Source organism: Alosa pseudoharengus, unplaced genomic scaffold, assembly GCF_046254945.1.
Source record: "Alosa pseudoharengus isolate Yale_2024_CS ecotype anadromous, Long Island Sound unplaced genomic scaffold, YU_APseudo_1.1 YU_APseudo_1.1_scf_9, whole genome shotgun sequence".
Lineage (NCBI taxonomy): Eukaryota > Metazoa > Chordata > Actinopteri > Clupeiformes > Clupeidae > Alosa > Alosa pseudoharengus.
The window spans coordinates 24,138,239-24,154,876 of record NW_027468881.1 but is presented as its reverse complement, the minus strand read 5'-3'; the positions used below and the strand labels follow the sequence as shown (position 1 = coordinate 24,154,876).

The following is a 16,638-nucleotide window of genomic DNA, read 5'->3' as shown; positions in this document are numbered from 1 at the left end:
GGTGTACAGTGAACTAAGCAACTCTGGGTTAAATGCCTTCGCTCAGGGGCAGAATAGTGGCACCTCCTGGGATTGAAAATCAGTGCAACTCAGACCTCAAGTCACTGCATAAGACACAAACTTGTTTAATTCTGAAAGTGCAATTTTCTGATGTAATTCCTTTTCTCACATATGCTCCTACCCCACTCCTCTCTCCCTCTCTGAGACAACATGGCATGCCTCCTTCTTACCGTCTTACTGGCCTTCTTGGGCGAGTTCTTGTCCTCCGTGAGGTCAATCACTCCGTCCTCCCCTTCTCCTCCCTCCGAGTCTGACAGCACGATCACGTCGTTCCCTTTCTTGCCCCCTTTCTCCTTCTCCTCGTCGTCCTCGTCCTCCTCCTCTTCGCCTTTCTGCCGTCGCTCCTCCGCGCCGTTGCTCTCCTCCTTCCTCTCCCCGTCCGCGTCCTGGCTGTGCTCCTCCCTGAGCTCCTGCAGCCTCCGCAGCGCCCCCTGCAGCTCGGAGGTCTCCAGCGCCCGCTTGGCGCGGCCCTGCCAGGTGATGGCGCGCTCGGTGAGGCACTGGAGCGCCTCGCCCTCGGGCAGGCGCACCGGGAGCTTCTGCAGGGCCACCAGCAGCGCCAGGATGGTCTCCAGGCGCGGGCGGCGCGAGCGCTGGCACCGCGGGCACAAGAAGCGCGTGTCCCACTCCCACCAGCAGAGGGGGCTGCGGGCGGCCGGCGCCAGAGATAGCGGCGAGGGAAACGGCACGCAGCCGCCGTGGAACCAGTCTCTGCACAGGTGGCAGCGGTGCAGCGGGGGGCGGGCCGGTGAGCCACACAGGCACACCGATTGGCTGGGGGATGAGTCCGTCAGGCCCACGCCATTGTTGTCACCGCCTCCCCGGCTGTGTCCGTTCTGGTGAGGTGGCGGGAGAGAGTCCTCTGATGAAGAGGAGGAGGAGGAAGAGAGGGGTGTGTCCTGTGTGTCCATGCTGTCACTCCACCTCCTCTCTACCTTCTCATTGGCCGTTTTGTCCAGACCGGGCTTGGCCAGGTTGAGCTGCTGTAGCCGTAGCAACGTCTCTTTCTCCTGTCGCTCGCCCTCTTTGAAAGCTTGGACCTGCAGGGGGCGGAACACGGTTTCAACTTCTGTCTGGTGACCCTTTACTATTTTTATGCTTTCATCGATGGATTATGTAAATCATTAAAAAAAAGAGATAACCATTAATATGAAACAAGAGAAAACAAACACTCAATGTGTTGTAAACAACGTGCACTAAGGCTAAAGGGTAATGAAACAGGAAGCATGAGTTGGTGTTACAGGAAGTGAGGCGACTCACGATAGCTCCGGGATCTCGGAGGTCCTGCGCCGTGAGGCCCAGTACGTCAGCCTCTCGGTCTGAGTGCTCAGAGGAGCCCGTCCCCTTTGGTTTCCTCTTCTCCACACAAGGACACAACACCTGACACACACACACACACGGCGCAAAGGAGAAGTGTAAGTCAGGGCTGTTGCAACAGTGTGTTTGTAAGGGTAAAGGTCACATTTGTGGAAGGGAGACTGTTGAGATGAGTATGCCACTCGCAGTCCTCACTCAGGGGCCTGGTGCGCCCACATGCCTTCTGCCCAGTTTAATGCTGCTATCCATTTGGCTCGGACTGCTTTGAGTTGTATGCGCGAACGTGACCTAATTGCCTGGCTTGTAGCACTTTAGCGTTCCAGTTTGTCTTTGTGGGAACGAACAGGGACGCCACCAGGGCAGCAGCTGCCCCGGTAGTGCTGGGCGCTTGCCTAGAACACTTGTGGCTCATCTAAACAAGCTACGGGATGATTCACACTTGCATTCATATTCAAGCTTCGTCACACTTACAATTTAAATTTCAACAAGTGCTGTCGCGTTTTTTTTGAGCCATGAGGGGCAGTCGGCTAGCAATAGTCGGCTAGCAGTAGCAGGCTTGTTATTGTTAGCTGTATTAGCCTCTTTAGCAAACCAGCTCGAAAACAAAACGTTACATTGTATTGCACGCACAGCAAGACTGGGCAATGCATTTAAATGGTGACCGGATTAAAGCAGTAATGTAATCAAGTGTGTAAGAACATTTAAAATCAACATTAAATCGACCAACGTAGTACAAATACAAAGAAAATTCAGTTCAGCTCAGTGCACACTCAAGAGCCCCAAGGTGGACAGTCGGAATTCTGACCAAAAGGTGGTGTGTCTCGGTGAAATAGCTGGGAGATTTACACTTTTCAACTCGGGCAGGGGGATTTCCGATACAAATGGATAGACCCATAAGTACTACTAGAGTTTCTGCTGCACCAGCATGTCACACCCTTAATTTAACACCTGTTACACAGTTAAGGGTGTGAACTTCCAGGAGTCTCTCCCCCCCCCTCCCTCCCCCTCGTGCATACCTCCAGCAGGCTGTGCTGGCTGCTCTTCTTCAGGAAGGTCTTGGTGGCCTTGTCCCTCCAGGAGTGGGCGGCGGCCACCTGCAGCTCCAGCTGCCGCAGCTCCTCCATGTGCACGGGCAGGTCTCGGCCAATCGCCACCAGCCCCTCCAGGTCGTCCAGGCACGGGTAGTGCTCACCGTTCTACGGGAGGGGGATTGGGGGGGGGGGGGGGGTAAGTGGTGGAGAGAGGAGAGGGAGAGGAGACAGATGGAGAGAGATGAGTGTGGAGAGAGTGAGAAAGGGATAGAGAGGGAAGAGAAGAAGAATGGATAGAAATGGAAAGACATGGAGGGAAAGTAAGAGGGAAAGTGTGTTTGTTTATTGTTTGCCAGAGAAGATCTATGTAACAGAAAAAGCATTATGTCTCTTTAAGGTCATGTGGTAATAAGACATTATGTGCTGATATGAATCTGCTATGCCTCTGTTCCGAAGGAGAGGTGTTAAAACGCACATATGGACTAATATTGTACTGAGGTCTTAATAAAACGAAGAACTGCAAACCAATGACATGCCATGAAAGGACACTCATTTTATCTTGTACAATAATACATAATCCTATTACACAACCCTTACAGGGAGCCAGCCAATAGCCATGTCTGTTGTGCCAGCGTCTAAAGCCTCTGTCCAGGTCACGTCACAGGGTGCTACCAGTGTGCCAGGCAGGGCTAATACTAAGTGGAGAGTTTGCCTTTGCTGCTGGTGTTAAAGAACATCTTCATCACTCCTAGGAATCTTAACCATACTACATAATACAGCCTAGGTAGAACGGTTTGCAATATAGGTTTTCTTTAATTAACCATCAATATCCTGTTCTGCTTTCCTTAGCAACTGAAGTGAAGGTGTGTGTGTGAGTGTGTGTGTGTGTGTGTGCATGCGCATAATATATATATTATATGTGTGTGCATCAATATATCAGTATCTCTCTCACTGTGTGTATGCATGTGTATGAGTTTATGAGTCTGTGTATGCGTGTCTTGCATGTATAAATGTTTTTGTCTCTCGCCAGAGAGTGTGAGTGTGAATGAGTGTGTTACCTGTATCTCCTCCAGGTCAGTGACCCAGGCCTTGGCCCTGCTCAGGCAGCCCTGTAGGGACAGGATGTTGGGCAGCTGCACAGGGATGAGCTGGGCCTCGTTCACTATGGCCTCCAGCGTGGAGAGAGGGTGCTTCTGCCTACAGACGCACAACAGGAGACATTAATAAACCAACCGACAAACACCTTCATAAACACATCTATTATCGAAACCACATGCACGGTTACAAGGCAGTGTTTCAAAGCTATGGAACTTCTGGCTTTGAAATTAAATCTAACTGAGCTGACCCAAGATGGACTAAAAAGGAAAAGGGAGGGAGTTGAGTTAAAGAGGCAGTGACAGAGAAGGAGATGACATAAATTACAAGACTAATTTGCAGCTCCAGCCTGACGGCACAGAAGAGGTTGTGTACATGAGAACATCAGACATGACTGGAGAGCACTGTTGTTTTGTTTAGTGCTCCTTCATACTGTGTGTTATTTTGGCCACAGAGAACAGAGAAGTTCACGGCTGAGGAAACAGCTGAGAGGAAGTGTGTGTGTGTGTGTGTGTGTGTGTGTGTGTGTGTGTGTGTGTGCGCAGTGTAACTGAGCATTAAGCCAGTCAGGCCTTATCGAGTCAAGAGCCGAGAAGAGAACACTCCCTTATGCAACCCACAGATCAAATGGAGAGGCCGTGTGGGAAAGCAGTGGTTTGGGTAAGCACACTAGAAGAACCTGTTCTGGTCTGGTGTATTGGTCTTACACAACACAGAAAAACTCAAAATATGATCAGGACAAGGCTGCCTTTTGGGCAGGGTGTGTGTGTACTGTGCGTGTACTGTGCGTTTGTGGGGGTTTCGGCTAGGATTTTTCCTTGCCGATCTGATGACCGGATAGAAGTAATTTAACCGGACAAATGTTAAATTGATCGGTCATGTTTCAATAACAGCGTAGGCACAAATACACCAAATGTAAACCTACACGTGACTTGGATTGAGGAAAGAATAAAGTCCTCAAATCATTTTGGCTTTTAAGAAAACCAAACTGTAGCAAGTGTGCAAAACCTTAACATTACCAACAGAAATGTAGGCTGTAATGGAACATGGGACCTCTATGTAGCCAATGGACTGAACTTCAGCAAATGTAGGCCTCTCTGAAGGCAACCGTTCCCTTTGTGGATCAATACAGTGGGCTACATATGGCTCATATGGCTACACCGTCTTCTACCGTCTCGGGTCACTCAAAGGTACTCAAAACCAGGCCTACACACTGTTGGCTGTGGATACTGTTTTTCTGTCAACACAAATGTCCTATTATAACTCTGTTTTGTATCGCAATTACTACCAGACATTTTGATCAGCAAGTTTTAAATTGGCAGTTTTTTTTCCAATTAAAAATAAATAAATACATCAATCAATCAATCAATCAATCCAACAAACAGTACATGTATACCGGCTAATGGAAACTGTGTCTCTCCGTGTGTGTGTGTGTGTCCATCTGTGGGATCATTTTTATATGTCTCTCATTGAATGTTTAGTATACCTTACATATACTGTATGTAGTGAAATCTGGTTACCATCCTCTGACTGACCCCTGTGTCATCTGAACCCCCTCTGTAAGAATGTTTTGACTTAGGAGTGCTAAGATAACCCCTGTGTCATCGAACTGATGGTGACCCTCAGGATGAGGGGTTGTAAACATTTCTTATCTCTGTTGAAAAACCAGATGGTTAGATGATCACTGGTGGGTGACAACTTGTGATTTTCCGTGGGTGTGTGTTAAGGGTATAAGAGTTGGCTTCACCCACAAAGTGGTGGGCTTGTTACTTTGACATTTCATGTGGCGTCGTGAATAAAGCTGCAGTCTCACACCAGTAGTCTTGGAGTAATTTTGACCACACATCTCCACCCACCTGTGCTCCAGGCAGATCTGAGCCTTCTCCTCCCAGCGCTCGGCGATGGTCAGCAGCTCCTGCAGCTCGGCCATGGCCGTCTCCACCTGGGCGCTCTGGGGCACGTTGCAGCCGTCCTCCATCAGGGCCCGCAGCACCTCCAGTGACACCTCGGCCGCCGCCGCCCCCTCGCCGCCCTGGGGCCCTAGCGTGCGCCGCACCTCGCCCAGCCAGCGGCCCTGTCCCTGCAGCCCCCGCAGCATGGCGCACGCCGGCGGCTCCACGGCCAGGGACGCCCCTTCCTCCTGCAGCAGCCGCAGCTCCTCGGCCGCCGGAGGGGGGTCCTGGCTCCACTCGGCACCACCGGCACTCACCAGCGCCTGGGCCCGCGACTCAAACTCCTCCACCGTCCGCAGGACAGCCTGGGGAGGAGGAAGAGGAGGAGGAGGAACAGGGGAGGAGGAAGAGGGGAGGAGGAAGAAGAAGAGGGGAGGAGGAAGAGGGGAGGAGGAAGAGGGGAGGCGTGGGGGGCAGGAGGAGGGGAGGAGGAAGAGAGGAGGAGGAAGAGGGGAGAAGGAGGGGAGGAGGAAGAGGGGAGGAGGAAGAAGAGGGGAGAAGGAGGGGAGGAGGAAGAGGGGAGGAGGAAGAAGAGGGGAGGAGGAAGGGAGGAGGAGAAGAGGAGGAGGAGGGGAGAAGGAGGGGAGGAGGAAGAGGGGAGGAGGAAGAAGAGGGGAGGAGGAAGAGGGGAGGAGGAAGAAGAGGGGAGGAGGAAGGGAGGAGGAGAAGAGGAGGAGGAGGGGAGAAGGAGGGGAGGAGGAAGAGGGGAGAAGGAGGGGAGGAGGAAGAGGGGAGGAGGGGAGGAGGAAGAGGGGAGAAGGAGGGGAGGAGGAAGAGGGGAGGAGGAAGAAGAGGGGAGGAGGAAGGGAGGAGGAGAAGAGGAGGAGGGGAGGAGGAAGAGGGGAGGAGGAAAAGAGGAGGAAGAGAGGAGGAGAAGAGAGCAGGTGAAGTGTGTTAGCTACCATGACAGAGAGATAGAGTATATCCAGAGAGGATGCTGACTTTGGGGCATTATATTATTAGACAAGGCACTGGTTTGTGGTGTAACTGATCACATGTGAAGTCTTTGATGGGATGAATTAAATGTGTTAGATAGTAGTAATTGGCTGTGCAATTTTCCTAGGTGCTGCAGGTGGGGTTTGTAGATGTATTTTGTGGGGAAATGTTTTTACAGGCTCTTATTGGACACAACGTTTTAGATGTTTGTGAAGAAATGGGGAATGATGGGTAACGTAATTTTCCATGTTTGTAAAGAAATGGGGACTGATCGGTAACATAGTTTTCCATGTTTGCGAAGAAATGGGGACTGATTGGGTTATGTAGTTTTAGGGGACGCACCTGCACCTCCTCCCGCTGGCTTATGACACACGGCAGATTCTGCATCCTCTCCACCAGACTCTTCAGCTCCTGAAAAGTCATCCGCCTGACACACACACACACAAACAACTAAACATTGTAAACTCCATCCATGTTGAGTTTCCCTGACTCCATAAGAAAACACATTATAATAAAATTGTATACTAGCTTGTACTAAGCATGCGTGTGTGCGTGTGTGTTTTACCTTCTCTGTGTAAAATTAAATGTGTGTGTGTGTGTGTGTGTGTGTGTGTGGCCCATTACCTGCTCTGCGTCTTGTTCAGCAGCTCAGTGCTAGTGGTCTGGCACTCCTGCACTGAGCGTAAGACTGAGTTGAGTCGCAGCAAGAGCTCGTTATCTGGAAACTTCCGCTCCGCAGCCTCCTCCTTCAACGCTTCCAGGTCCTGAATACCTGGAACACAAGCGGACACATAGAACTTCAGAACCAGAAACCTAGAACTTTAGAACCATAGGCCTAGAATGTCTGAGAGCTACCTAGCATTCAACATCCAGGTGCCCCATCATACAAAACAGCCTGCTACTTACCTATTTTACTGCCCTCTTCCTGCTCCAATGCCTCCTTCACGCGATTGGCCCACGAGTCAAACGACTCCGCTCTCACCTTCAGCTTGTGCAGCATAGCCAACAGCTCATCCAGAGTATACCTATACCTGGGGTACAGAGAGAGAGACAGGGAGGAGGGGTGGAGGGATGGAGTTGAAGAGAAATAGACAGGGAGAGAAGGAGAGGAGAGAGGAGAGAGAGAGGGAGAGAAAGAAATGGAGAGAAGAGAGACAGGGAGAGAAGGAGAGTTAGGAAGAGGGAGACTCAAGTCAATATGTGAAGCCTGAATGCAGAAAAGAACCCACAGCTTGTTTGCATGCTTCTAGCTGTGCAAAGACTATGACTAAATGTACATTCACATGCCCCCATTCAACCTGACCAGTCTAACATGTCCATACAGATGTGTTACCTGAGGTAGAGTTTGTCGGAGGGGCAATTGCACAGGTCCTGCGTGTGGTAGAGGCAGACGAGACGTTCGGGGCAGTTGGAGCAAGCCAGAGCAGACAGGAAGCAGGTGGTCTTACACTTATCACACTGGCGCTCGTCATCGGGGAGCAACTCAAAGGCCTCCCGCTCCGCCTCTGTGATGCCCTGACACACACACACACACACACACAAATGTCAGTCACCTTTTTGCAATGATATTGCAGCCTACTGAAGTGCACTGGGATGCAACAGACCATCTGGCACAAATGTTCCATGTTGCACTTCTCCTGATAGTAGTATAGGCCATTTCTCCCCATGTTGCACTTCTCCTGATAGTAGTATAGGCCATTTCTCCCCATGTTGCACTTCTCCTGATAGTAGTATAGGCCATTTCTCCCCATGTTGCACTTCTCCTGATAGTAGTATAGACCATTTCTCCCCATGTTGCACTTCTCCTGATAGTAGTATAGGCCATTTCTCCCCCATGTTGCACTTCTCCTGATAGTAGTATAGGCCATTTCTCCCTGTGCTTTCCTCCAGCCGGTCATTTTTTCTTCTCTCATTTCTCTCTCTCCCTCCATCTTTCTCTCATCTCTCTTCCTCCATCTATCTCTCTTCACATTAGCTTCCCTCACTCTCCTCATCCATCACTACCTTCATCACTCACCTATTCCTCTGGGCTCTTGTACCAGTTCTTCTCCTGGACTATGATGACCAACTCACCCCCCCCCTTCATCTATCTAGAGCTCTCCTCTTTAACAATGAGGAACATATCTTATTCTTCCCTCCATTTATTTCCCTCCTTCTTTCTCTCTCTCTCCATCTATCAATCTCTCTCTGTCTCTCTCCCCTTCTCCCACCTACCCTATTCATCTCTCCATCTCTCACCTGCTCCAGCAGGCCCTTGCGTAGCTTCCTCTCCTCCTGGACGATGATGAACATCTCTCGGTGCGTTGCGGCTGCCAGGTTGAGGTCCAGTTTCTCAGGGCAGGCGGCCATCTTGCAGGTGAGCTCCTCGTGGGAGAACACACAGTAGCGGCGCAGGCGGCGATAGTGCTCGATACAAGAGCGCCCCGCAGGAAGCTGCACGCACACACACAAAGCTGATTAGCTCTCCACTTAAGAGCACTATCTGTACTTGATTGCAAAGGACTGCCTCAGCCTCTTAGTGGTTTTCTCTGAGCACTTACCCAGTCGGCAGTGCAGAAATTGACGGCTTCAGCAAAGTTATATCCCTGATTGAAGCCACTATGGTAGGCCCTGGGGAACGTAATCACAAACTCCCCTGCACACTGGTTGGTGCGTACCACCTGTCAATCAAATACAATACTCAATTATCAACCACGAAAAAGGTTGGCTTGGACATTATTTCTGATCAAGAGTGTGTGTGTGTGTGTGCGCATGCATGCATATATGCATTTCTGTTGGTGTAAATGTGAGTGTGTGTGTGTGTGTGTGTGCATGTATGTGCCTTTCTGTTGGTGTAAACGTAAGAGTGTGTGTGTGAGAGTGTGAGAGTGCAAGTGTGAGTGAGCATATATGCATTTGTGTTGGTGTAAGCGTAAGAGTGTGTGTGTGCTGACCGGTACTCCGTGAGCCATGAGGATGTTGGGGTTCATGATGGTGACGAGCTGGTGCAGCAGGTCCGGCTGGAACTCAAACAGCTCAGGCGTCAGCTTCTTCATCACCGCCTCCAGCTGCTCCGCCGCAAACGATGGCACTCCATACCACGTCTTTGGCTCACCCCTAACACACACACACACACAAACAAAACAAAGCTCCGTCAACAGTCTATCAATAAGCATATTAGCGTTTAAAGATGTTAACTATTTAACAAATGAATTCTTCTTACAGTCACAGTTTGTATATGTTCATGATTATTGTTATTATGACAATTTGCTATTCAGTCTATTTCTATTAGGTGAATATATGGGGGTGGTTGAGCTAAAATGATGTGTAATGTGTGTATAAGTCTGCATCTGGCGAGAGAGTCAAAGTTCTATGTTCTTTTACCAGTGCAGGTAGTTGATGGAGTAGCTCCAGTGATCTTCAATGTGCCAGCAGAACGCCGAGAACACCATGCCGACATAGAGCCAGGGCACTTTCATGCCTGAGATGTCAGCGTTGATGTGGCATAGAACAGACTGCTCCAGAATGGGCATCACATTGAGGTTCCAACCACTGCGGGCATACTCCTAAACACAAACATCAGAACAGAACATCCTTCAGTTTTTTGAGTGTGTGTGTGTGTGTGTGTGTGTGTGTGTGAGAGAGACAGCAAGACAGACAGTGAGAGAGACAGAGAGCAAGAGTAAGAAAGAGAGAAAGAGAAAGGGAAGAAAGAAAAAGAAAGACATAGAGCGAGAAAGACACAGTGAGCGATTGAGCGCGAGAGGGAGACACAGCTGACCACAGGGGCCATTGAGGGCACCCACCTCCTCCTCTGTGGTGAGGTGTCTCTTGCCGTTGTTGACCGGGAAGCCGCTGCCGAACTCCTTGGAGTGGATGTCCGCGCCGTACTCCACCGTGACGTCCTCCTCAATACTGCTCACCAGACGCCAGAACTCCTTCTCCACCAGTTCCGTGGGCACCATCTACATACACACGCACACAGATAAATATTTATATTTACAACAAAACGCAGAGCCTTGTTCAAAAGGAGACCAGCAACCTGTGCATGCTGTGCAAAAGCTTTCTCCTGACCCCTAACTTTCCATAAAACACACTTTTGAGAACATTTTACCGGTCTGAGATCATTTTTTGGCCCTTTTATGACCATACATTTCATACCACATTTCTCCATTATACTTATTCACACGTGAAATGTTTATCTATCCTAAAAGGGGAAGTGTATTTATCAGTGTATTTGTCCCCTAGGTAACAGGCAGGATGAGCGTAGTGTTGATTTGTGCACTGGGTTGTGATGCCTGGTCCCTTGGTGCTGTGTGTGAGTGTGTGGGGGCGGTGTGCTCTGATGCTCACATGGACCGGCATGTTGAAGTAGTCCGCCTTGAAGGTGTCCGCCATCTCGCCGAAGCTCTGCAGCGTGTACTCCCGCGTCGCCTGCTCGAAGCCAAATGCCTCTGCCGGACGCTTACACTCCTGAACGCAGAGAACACACACACACACAAACACAGATTAGTTCAAAGCTGAGAGAGTACTCTGTGTTTAGCTTCTTTAAATGCCATCCTCCCCTCCCCCACACACTCCATCAAAGCCAAATGGCTGCACAAAGAGACCAACCATAAACAATTCACACAAAACTAAACGCAAGCTCCATCTCTCTCACACACACACACACACACAAAAGAGGCGACAGACTCACTTCATTCTCTAACAGGATAGTTGTCCTGAGGTCTGAACCACTGAGAGACTCGAAGCCGTGTATGTGTCACAACGACGCTAACCCAATGCTGGCATGTGTCCAAACATGGCCAGATGAAACAGTGTTTGTGTTTGTGTGTGTGTGGCCTTTGATCCACAGAGAGCACAAGCCGCAAGAAAATGTTGGCTCAGGAAGTATGACACAACCACATGCACCAACAACAAGCCCTTACAAGCTGCGATCTGCTTTAAGTGTCTTCCTGTTAAAAGGGTGCCTTTCCGTGACACTGTTTTCTTGGTCTAGTGAGTTCAGGATCTGGGCTACTGTATGTAAAGCGCCTTGAGACCATTTCAACTGGTGCTATATAAATAAAACTTAATGAAATGACTCGTTACTAGGGTTGGGTATCGTTTCAATTTGAACGATTCCGATTCCAATTCCTATTTCTTATTTCGATTCCGGTTCCTAACGATTCTCGATTCCGATTTTTTTTAAAGGCAGGGTCAAAAAAAGTTTAGGATATTTTAAATGAGCTAGCTAACCAACGGTCTTTCTCAGGGTATCTGCACATTTTCCAACATCTAAATGAAAATTAAGACTATACCACGACAAAAGATATATATGACTGTTTATGCAATAGTTTTTTTTTCCTACTAATTTTGACCCCCACCCCATTTTGGATGTCTACAGAAGTTACCAAATATATTTTGGCGAAAGAAAAATAATTGTGTGTGAATTACCTTCACAGCTATAAATACCCAATTTTAGCGTCTGGGCTGCTTGCTTTTGAAGCTGGCTGTACATATTTGGTTTTGCTTACTGCTGAGGCTGACTGTTCTTCACCTGTGTCTGTAGTAGCCTAGGGCTACTTGCCAAAGACATGTGCACTGGACTGGATTCCCTTCAAACATTTTTTCAAAGTTAGACTAAGCTATTTACATATAAGCCTACTTTATATAATTTACTATGTGCATCTATTGTCCAATATGCAGCACAGCAAATTAAAGTTAATCCACTACTTTACATTTTGCATATCGGTTGTATCTAAACCAACCAGCTTGACTGAAACATTGTAAAACATTGTAAATTGACATGTTTTAAATTAATTAAGAGACATGTCCTCCTCGCATGATCCTGCTGAAAACTGCTGGTTTCATCTCAAGCACGCACGTATTATGAACGCACATATTTTTTTTTTTTTATGTAGCAGTCGCTGACATTCAAAAAATATGCGGTTATATTTCACAACTTTTGCGAAGTAGGCCTAGCCTACTGGGAAACGCTGGCAAGCAAGCTGCTGGCAGATATTACAGGTAGGCTATTATAACTTAGACAGATATTTTCTTCCCTAGGCTAGGCCAGCAACACACGCTGGAAAGATGCAAACAGATCAACTTAACATATACAGTATTTCCTCCTGATTGCGAAGCACTGCACATAATTTGACCAGCAGTCTTCGCGTCCATAGTTTGTGAAACGATGCTGCGTCCGAGCAAAGACTTTAGATGCCAAGCGCAACTCCAAAAAGGAGAACAAATGAGTGTCTGGCTTGAGGCTGCGCCGGACGCCGGACAGGGCTTTTAAAATCCATATGTCCGGCCTAAATTCGAACATATGGCCAACCGATCACTAACTGGCTTAACAACTCTTTCTCCCGCTCATTGTACCATAGGCTCCCTCATTCCACGTAGGCTACCTGTCTATCTCTCAGGCCTCAGCTACACCACAAAAACGTCAGGCATATTATTTTGTACATAGGCCTACTGTATTATTACCGTTTTCACACCTTTAACCAAACCCGTGAAAAACATCTTCACTCTGCAGTGTTTCCCCTACAATGTATTCATCAGCGGCCCAGCGCTGCTCCTGGAATTCCAGCGCCACTGCAAAAAAAGTTGCCTAATTAAAAAAAAAAAATAGACGCAAGTGAACTTCAGGAACAGCTGCCGTTTGTTCAGGTTTCATGTCAACAAATAATAGTAGGCTAACGTTGAAGGCGCAGTCGGGGATTCCACAGGAGATCACGCTTGTTTGTGTTTATGTTTAAGTTTATTAGCAGACGCAATTTTGTGCCAAAAAAACGTAGGCTACAGTATGTTAACCAAGGAACCAAATTAAACACGCCAGCGAAATAGCTCGCCCCTACCTTCAGTAGCCTATTCCCAGATAAATTCCATGCATTGTTTCGTTTTTGTTTGTGATACAGGCAATGCTTTCAAGCCCTGTGTTGCTAACATACCTAGGCTGTGAAACTAAGGTCTAGCTAGCCTATTGGTGGGTTTAATTGAATTTGAGTAATAGGATACGCAACCATTTACATCTGAGAGAGTTTGTAATTCCTGTAGAGCTCACCAAAATTATATTAGATACAAGACACGTATCTGCTATAATCCAAGATAGATTTTCTTCGAGTTTTTGACCATTTATTTTACCAAATGACATGGGAAACATAATTCATTTCATCCACATATTCTTATGCACCATGCACAACAACGCTACTAAGTTAGCTTAAAACCGTGAGAATCAAGCAAGCGTCACGGGCCGTCACGGCATTAAAGTGACAGGCACTCAATTCGACTTGCATAGCACCAATACAGCGTAATGACATGAAAGAGAAGTTTATATAGTTTATACAGTGCTGTGCAAAAGTTAAGACACCCATGCTGAAATTGACTAAAGGGAGGAACAAAAAAAATTTTTTGCCTTTTGTCTTAATGCCTTAATTAAAAAATGTTATTATATATAAATGTCTTAACTTATGCACAGCACTGTATATTCTAAATAGTAATAGTTTGTAGCCTACAGTGGCCTACAATGTACAGTTGTAAAGTGGCTAATACTAATAATGTAAATGAAAAAGGTGAAAGAAAAACATGAATAATCCTGTTCAAGTACTGCAATAATCATGCTTTGTTGATGGTTATGTCATAGTTTGTAACTCAATCTGTCCATTTCTTTCACAAAATCCACCAGAAGTCACCATTTAAGGAGTCATTTTTTCAAAACTTTCTCTTTTCTGGGGGGGGGGGGGGCTTCCTACGATCAACAGCACCGCTGCTGGAAAAAAATCTATGGGAAACACTGAACCACTACACTTCCTCCCGTAGCCTAATAGCCTAGTCACTTATACAATTGTGTTTTAAATACACGAAACTGGATGGAGACATCACTCACTCTCTTACACTCGCTGGCGGTCCCATACGCACATTTAATACCTCTCTTTCGAAAATTCAGTTGTATTTAAGGCTTTTTAGGGATCCTCGGGAACCGTGCTTTCTGAATGAAATAGTCTGACATTCTCCATGAATTTTAATTCTATGAACTATGCGCTTCTTCGTTGGTGTTTAGCCGAAACTAGGAATCGAAATTTAAACTTTTGAACGATTCCGGGAAAATCGCAAAGATAGTCTCGGTTCCAACCAATACTCGATATTCAATACCCAAGCCTACTCGTTACATAGAAGTTAATATGAGTGTGATTCTTACCTCGGCCACACACTTCGGACATCGCCAGTTGCCCTTGGGGGGGTCTGTGAGGGGGGGCAGGAGGCAGAAAGTGTGGTAGTTGTCATCACAACCGTCGCACAGCAACAGCTTCTCGTCGTCGTCGCCACGACCACACATCCGACACACAAACGAGTCCACCTGAGGGGAGGATCAAAAACGGAGTGAGACGCAAAACAGAGGGAGACTAATGAGAGAAGAGAGAAAGAGGGAAAGAGAACGAGGGAAGAGAGAAAGAAAGGAAAAGAGAATGAGGGAAGAGAGAAAGAGAACGCAGAGAGAAAGAGAATGAGGGAAGAGAGAAAGAAAGGGAAAGAGAATAAGGGAAGAGAGAAATAACGTAGAGAAAGAGAATGAGGGAAGAAACAAGGAGAGAAAGAGTATGAGAAGAGAGAGAGAGAGAGGGAAAGAGAATGAGACAACTGGGGAGAGCCAGAGGGGGTTATGATATCAGGAGGAAATAAAGTTTTAAAGCTGGAGGTTCGACTTAGACATTGGTGATGACAGGAAGAATGACATACAGGTAGACAGACAAGGCGATATGTGTAGGGCTGCACTGCAGCTATCGATTCTTTTTGAAATTGAGTATTCTAGCAATTATTTCATTGATTAATCCAGTAATCGGATAAAAAATAATTTTGCGTTATTATGTGCAATTTATTAATATGCACAATAAAATGTCATGCTGTAAACTAGCCCTAGTCTCTTCAAAGTAAATGAATATATGTTTTATGTAGATCTGTGTATCTGCAGCATTTACCAATACTACCAAATAACCTCCCCTACAAAAAATAACTGCAGTTTTTAAAGTGTTATAGTACAATAAAGTGCAGTACCTTAGTATTTTCATGTCCAAAATACTGCATTTCTGCAGTAAACCTACAGTAGGCTACTATGCAGTACAATACAGTTTTCAGTTTTCAGTGTCAAAATTACTGTATTTCCTGCATAAGAACTGCAAATATTTCCTCAAAAACTGCAAAACTGTTTCGATACTCAGAAAACTGCAGTTTTGACACTTGTGTGTATCTATGCGTGTGTGCATGCGTGTACGTGTGTATCTGTGTGAGTGTTGAGCCACTAGCCCACCTCCTGAGGCACACTCACAAACTGTGGGTTGTTGATGTTGCGCCTGAGCCTCATGGTCATCTTGGTGCAGGGTTCGTCTCCCCCGGACTCCTCCTCCTCCTCCTCCTCCGGCGCCTCCTTCAGGCTCACGTCCCCGTCCGCCTCCTCGCGCTTCACCTCCTCCTTCACCGTAAGGCTGGGAGGGGGCACCGGGATGTTGGGGTCTCCCTCCGAGACCCGCATCTCGCCGGGCTCCTCCTTAACTGCGGCCCCGCCGTCACGCACCGTCAACGTCTGAGGCAGCTCGTCTGAGGGATAGCGGGCAGGTTTGATACGGTTTGGACTACGGAGTTGACTTTCACCATTTCAGCTTTGAGCATGTTCAAGGTTTCAGGAAGGCTTTAGTTTAAAGCAATAAACACATATATATGCTGAGACACAGACAGACACACACACACACACACACACGCTTCAGTACCTTTCTTGCGGGTGCCCTTATCTCGGGGCACCAGGCCGAGCCCCATCATCTTGGGTCCGGCTCCGTAGATCTGCAGCTTCTTCAGCTCAGGGTTCTTCTCGATGTCCTCCTCAGTGGGTTCCGGCTGGAAGAACACAGAACCCACATCAGGAACAGCAGGTGGAGCAGGGACCAAGCTAAATCTGACAGCTACACCTAACCTACACCCACGCTCAACACTGGCCAACAGCTAGTCTACATCTAACTTCCACCCACACTTAACACTGACTAATGCTGATAAGTCTGAATCAGTGTCAATCACTGGGAGCTGAGTCTATAATGAAATATCCTGTCAGTCAATGTCCGATTTTTAATTTGCCATCATTGGATCATCTGTGTTTATGTGAAAATCGTTACAGGCCTGTTTGCTTGATTTGTGTGAATGCATGAGGTGACTATTCTCCTGTCCTTTATTGTCCATGCAGTAGGTTCTAATAGTTCCAAAGGTTGTAATGGTTCCTGAAACTTCTGACCCTGAGGTTC

The 16,638-nt window shown here is 47.5% G+C and overlaps 1 protein-coding gene across 6 annotated transcripts in view; it reads right to left on the bottom strand.

Moving 5' to 3' along the window:
- kdm5c (lysine demethylase 5C) overlaps nucleotides 1-16,638 on the bottom strand; it is a 31,162-nt gene that overhangs the window by 2,923 nt on the left and 11,601 nt on the right. For 4 of the 6 annotated variants that reach the window (XM_076277065.1, XM_076277069.1, XM_076277066.1 and 1 more), the window contains 18 exons: nucleotides 16,117-16,240; nucleotides 15,660-15,946; nucleotides 14,553-14,711; nucleotides 10,724-10,843; nucleotides 10,177-10,335; nucleotides 9,755-9,936; nucleotides 9,325-9,487; nucleotides 8,932-9,051; nucleotides 8,630-8,824; nucleotides 7,725-7,906; nucleotides 7,298-7,422; nucleotides 7,016-7,163; nucleotides 6,734-6,818; nucleotides 5,360-5,760; nucleotides 3,467-3,605; nucleotides 2,394-2,573; nucleotides 1,321-1,440; nucleotides 231-1,100 (listed from right to left, as the gene is read on the bottom strand). In XM_076277065.1, the coding sequence (XP_076133180.1) occupies nucleotides 231-1,100; nucleotides 1,321-1,440; nucleotides 2,394-2,573; nucleotides 3,467-3,605; nucleotides 5,360-5,760; nucleotides 6,734-6,818; nucleotides 7,016-7,163; nucleotides 7,298-7,422; nucleotides 7,725-7,906; nucleotides 8,630-8,824; nucleotides 8,932-9,051; nucleotides 9,325-9,487; nucleotides 9,755-9,936; nucleotides 10,177-10,335; nucleotides 10,724-10,843; nucleotides 14,553-14,711; nucleotides 15,660-15,946; nucleotides 16,117-16,240 (3,759 nt within the window). The remainder of the gene's footprint in view (nucleotides 1-230; nucleotides 1,101-1,320; nucleotides 1,441-2,393; nucleotides 2,574-3,466; nucleotides 3,606-5,359; nucleotides 5,761-6,733; nucleotides 6,819-7,015; nucleotides 7,164-7,297; nucleotides 7,423-7,724; nucleotides 7,907-8,629; nucleotides 8,825-8,931; nucleotides 9,052-9,324; nucleotides 9,488-9,754; nucleotides 9,937-10,176; nucleotides 10,336-10,723; nucleotides 10,844-14,552; nucleotides 14,712-15,659; nucleotides 15,947-16,116; nucleotides 16,241-16,638) is intronic. The other 2 variants (XM_076277068.1, XM_076277070.1) reach the window with 1 other exon arrangement.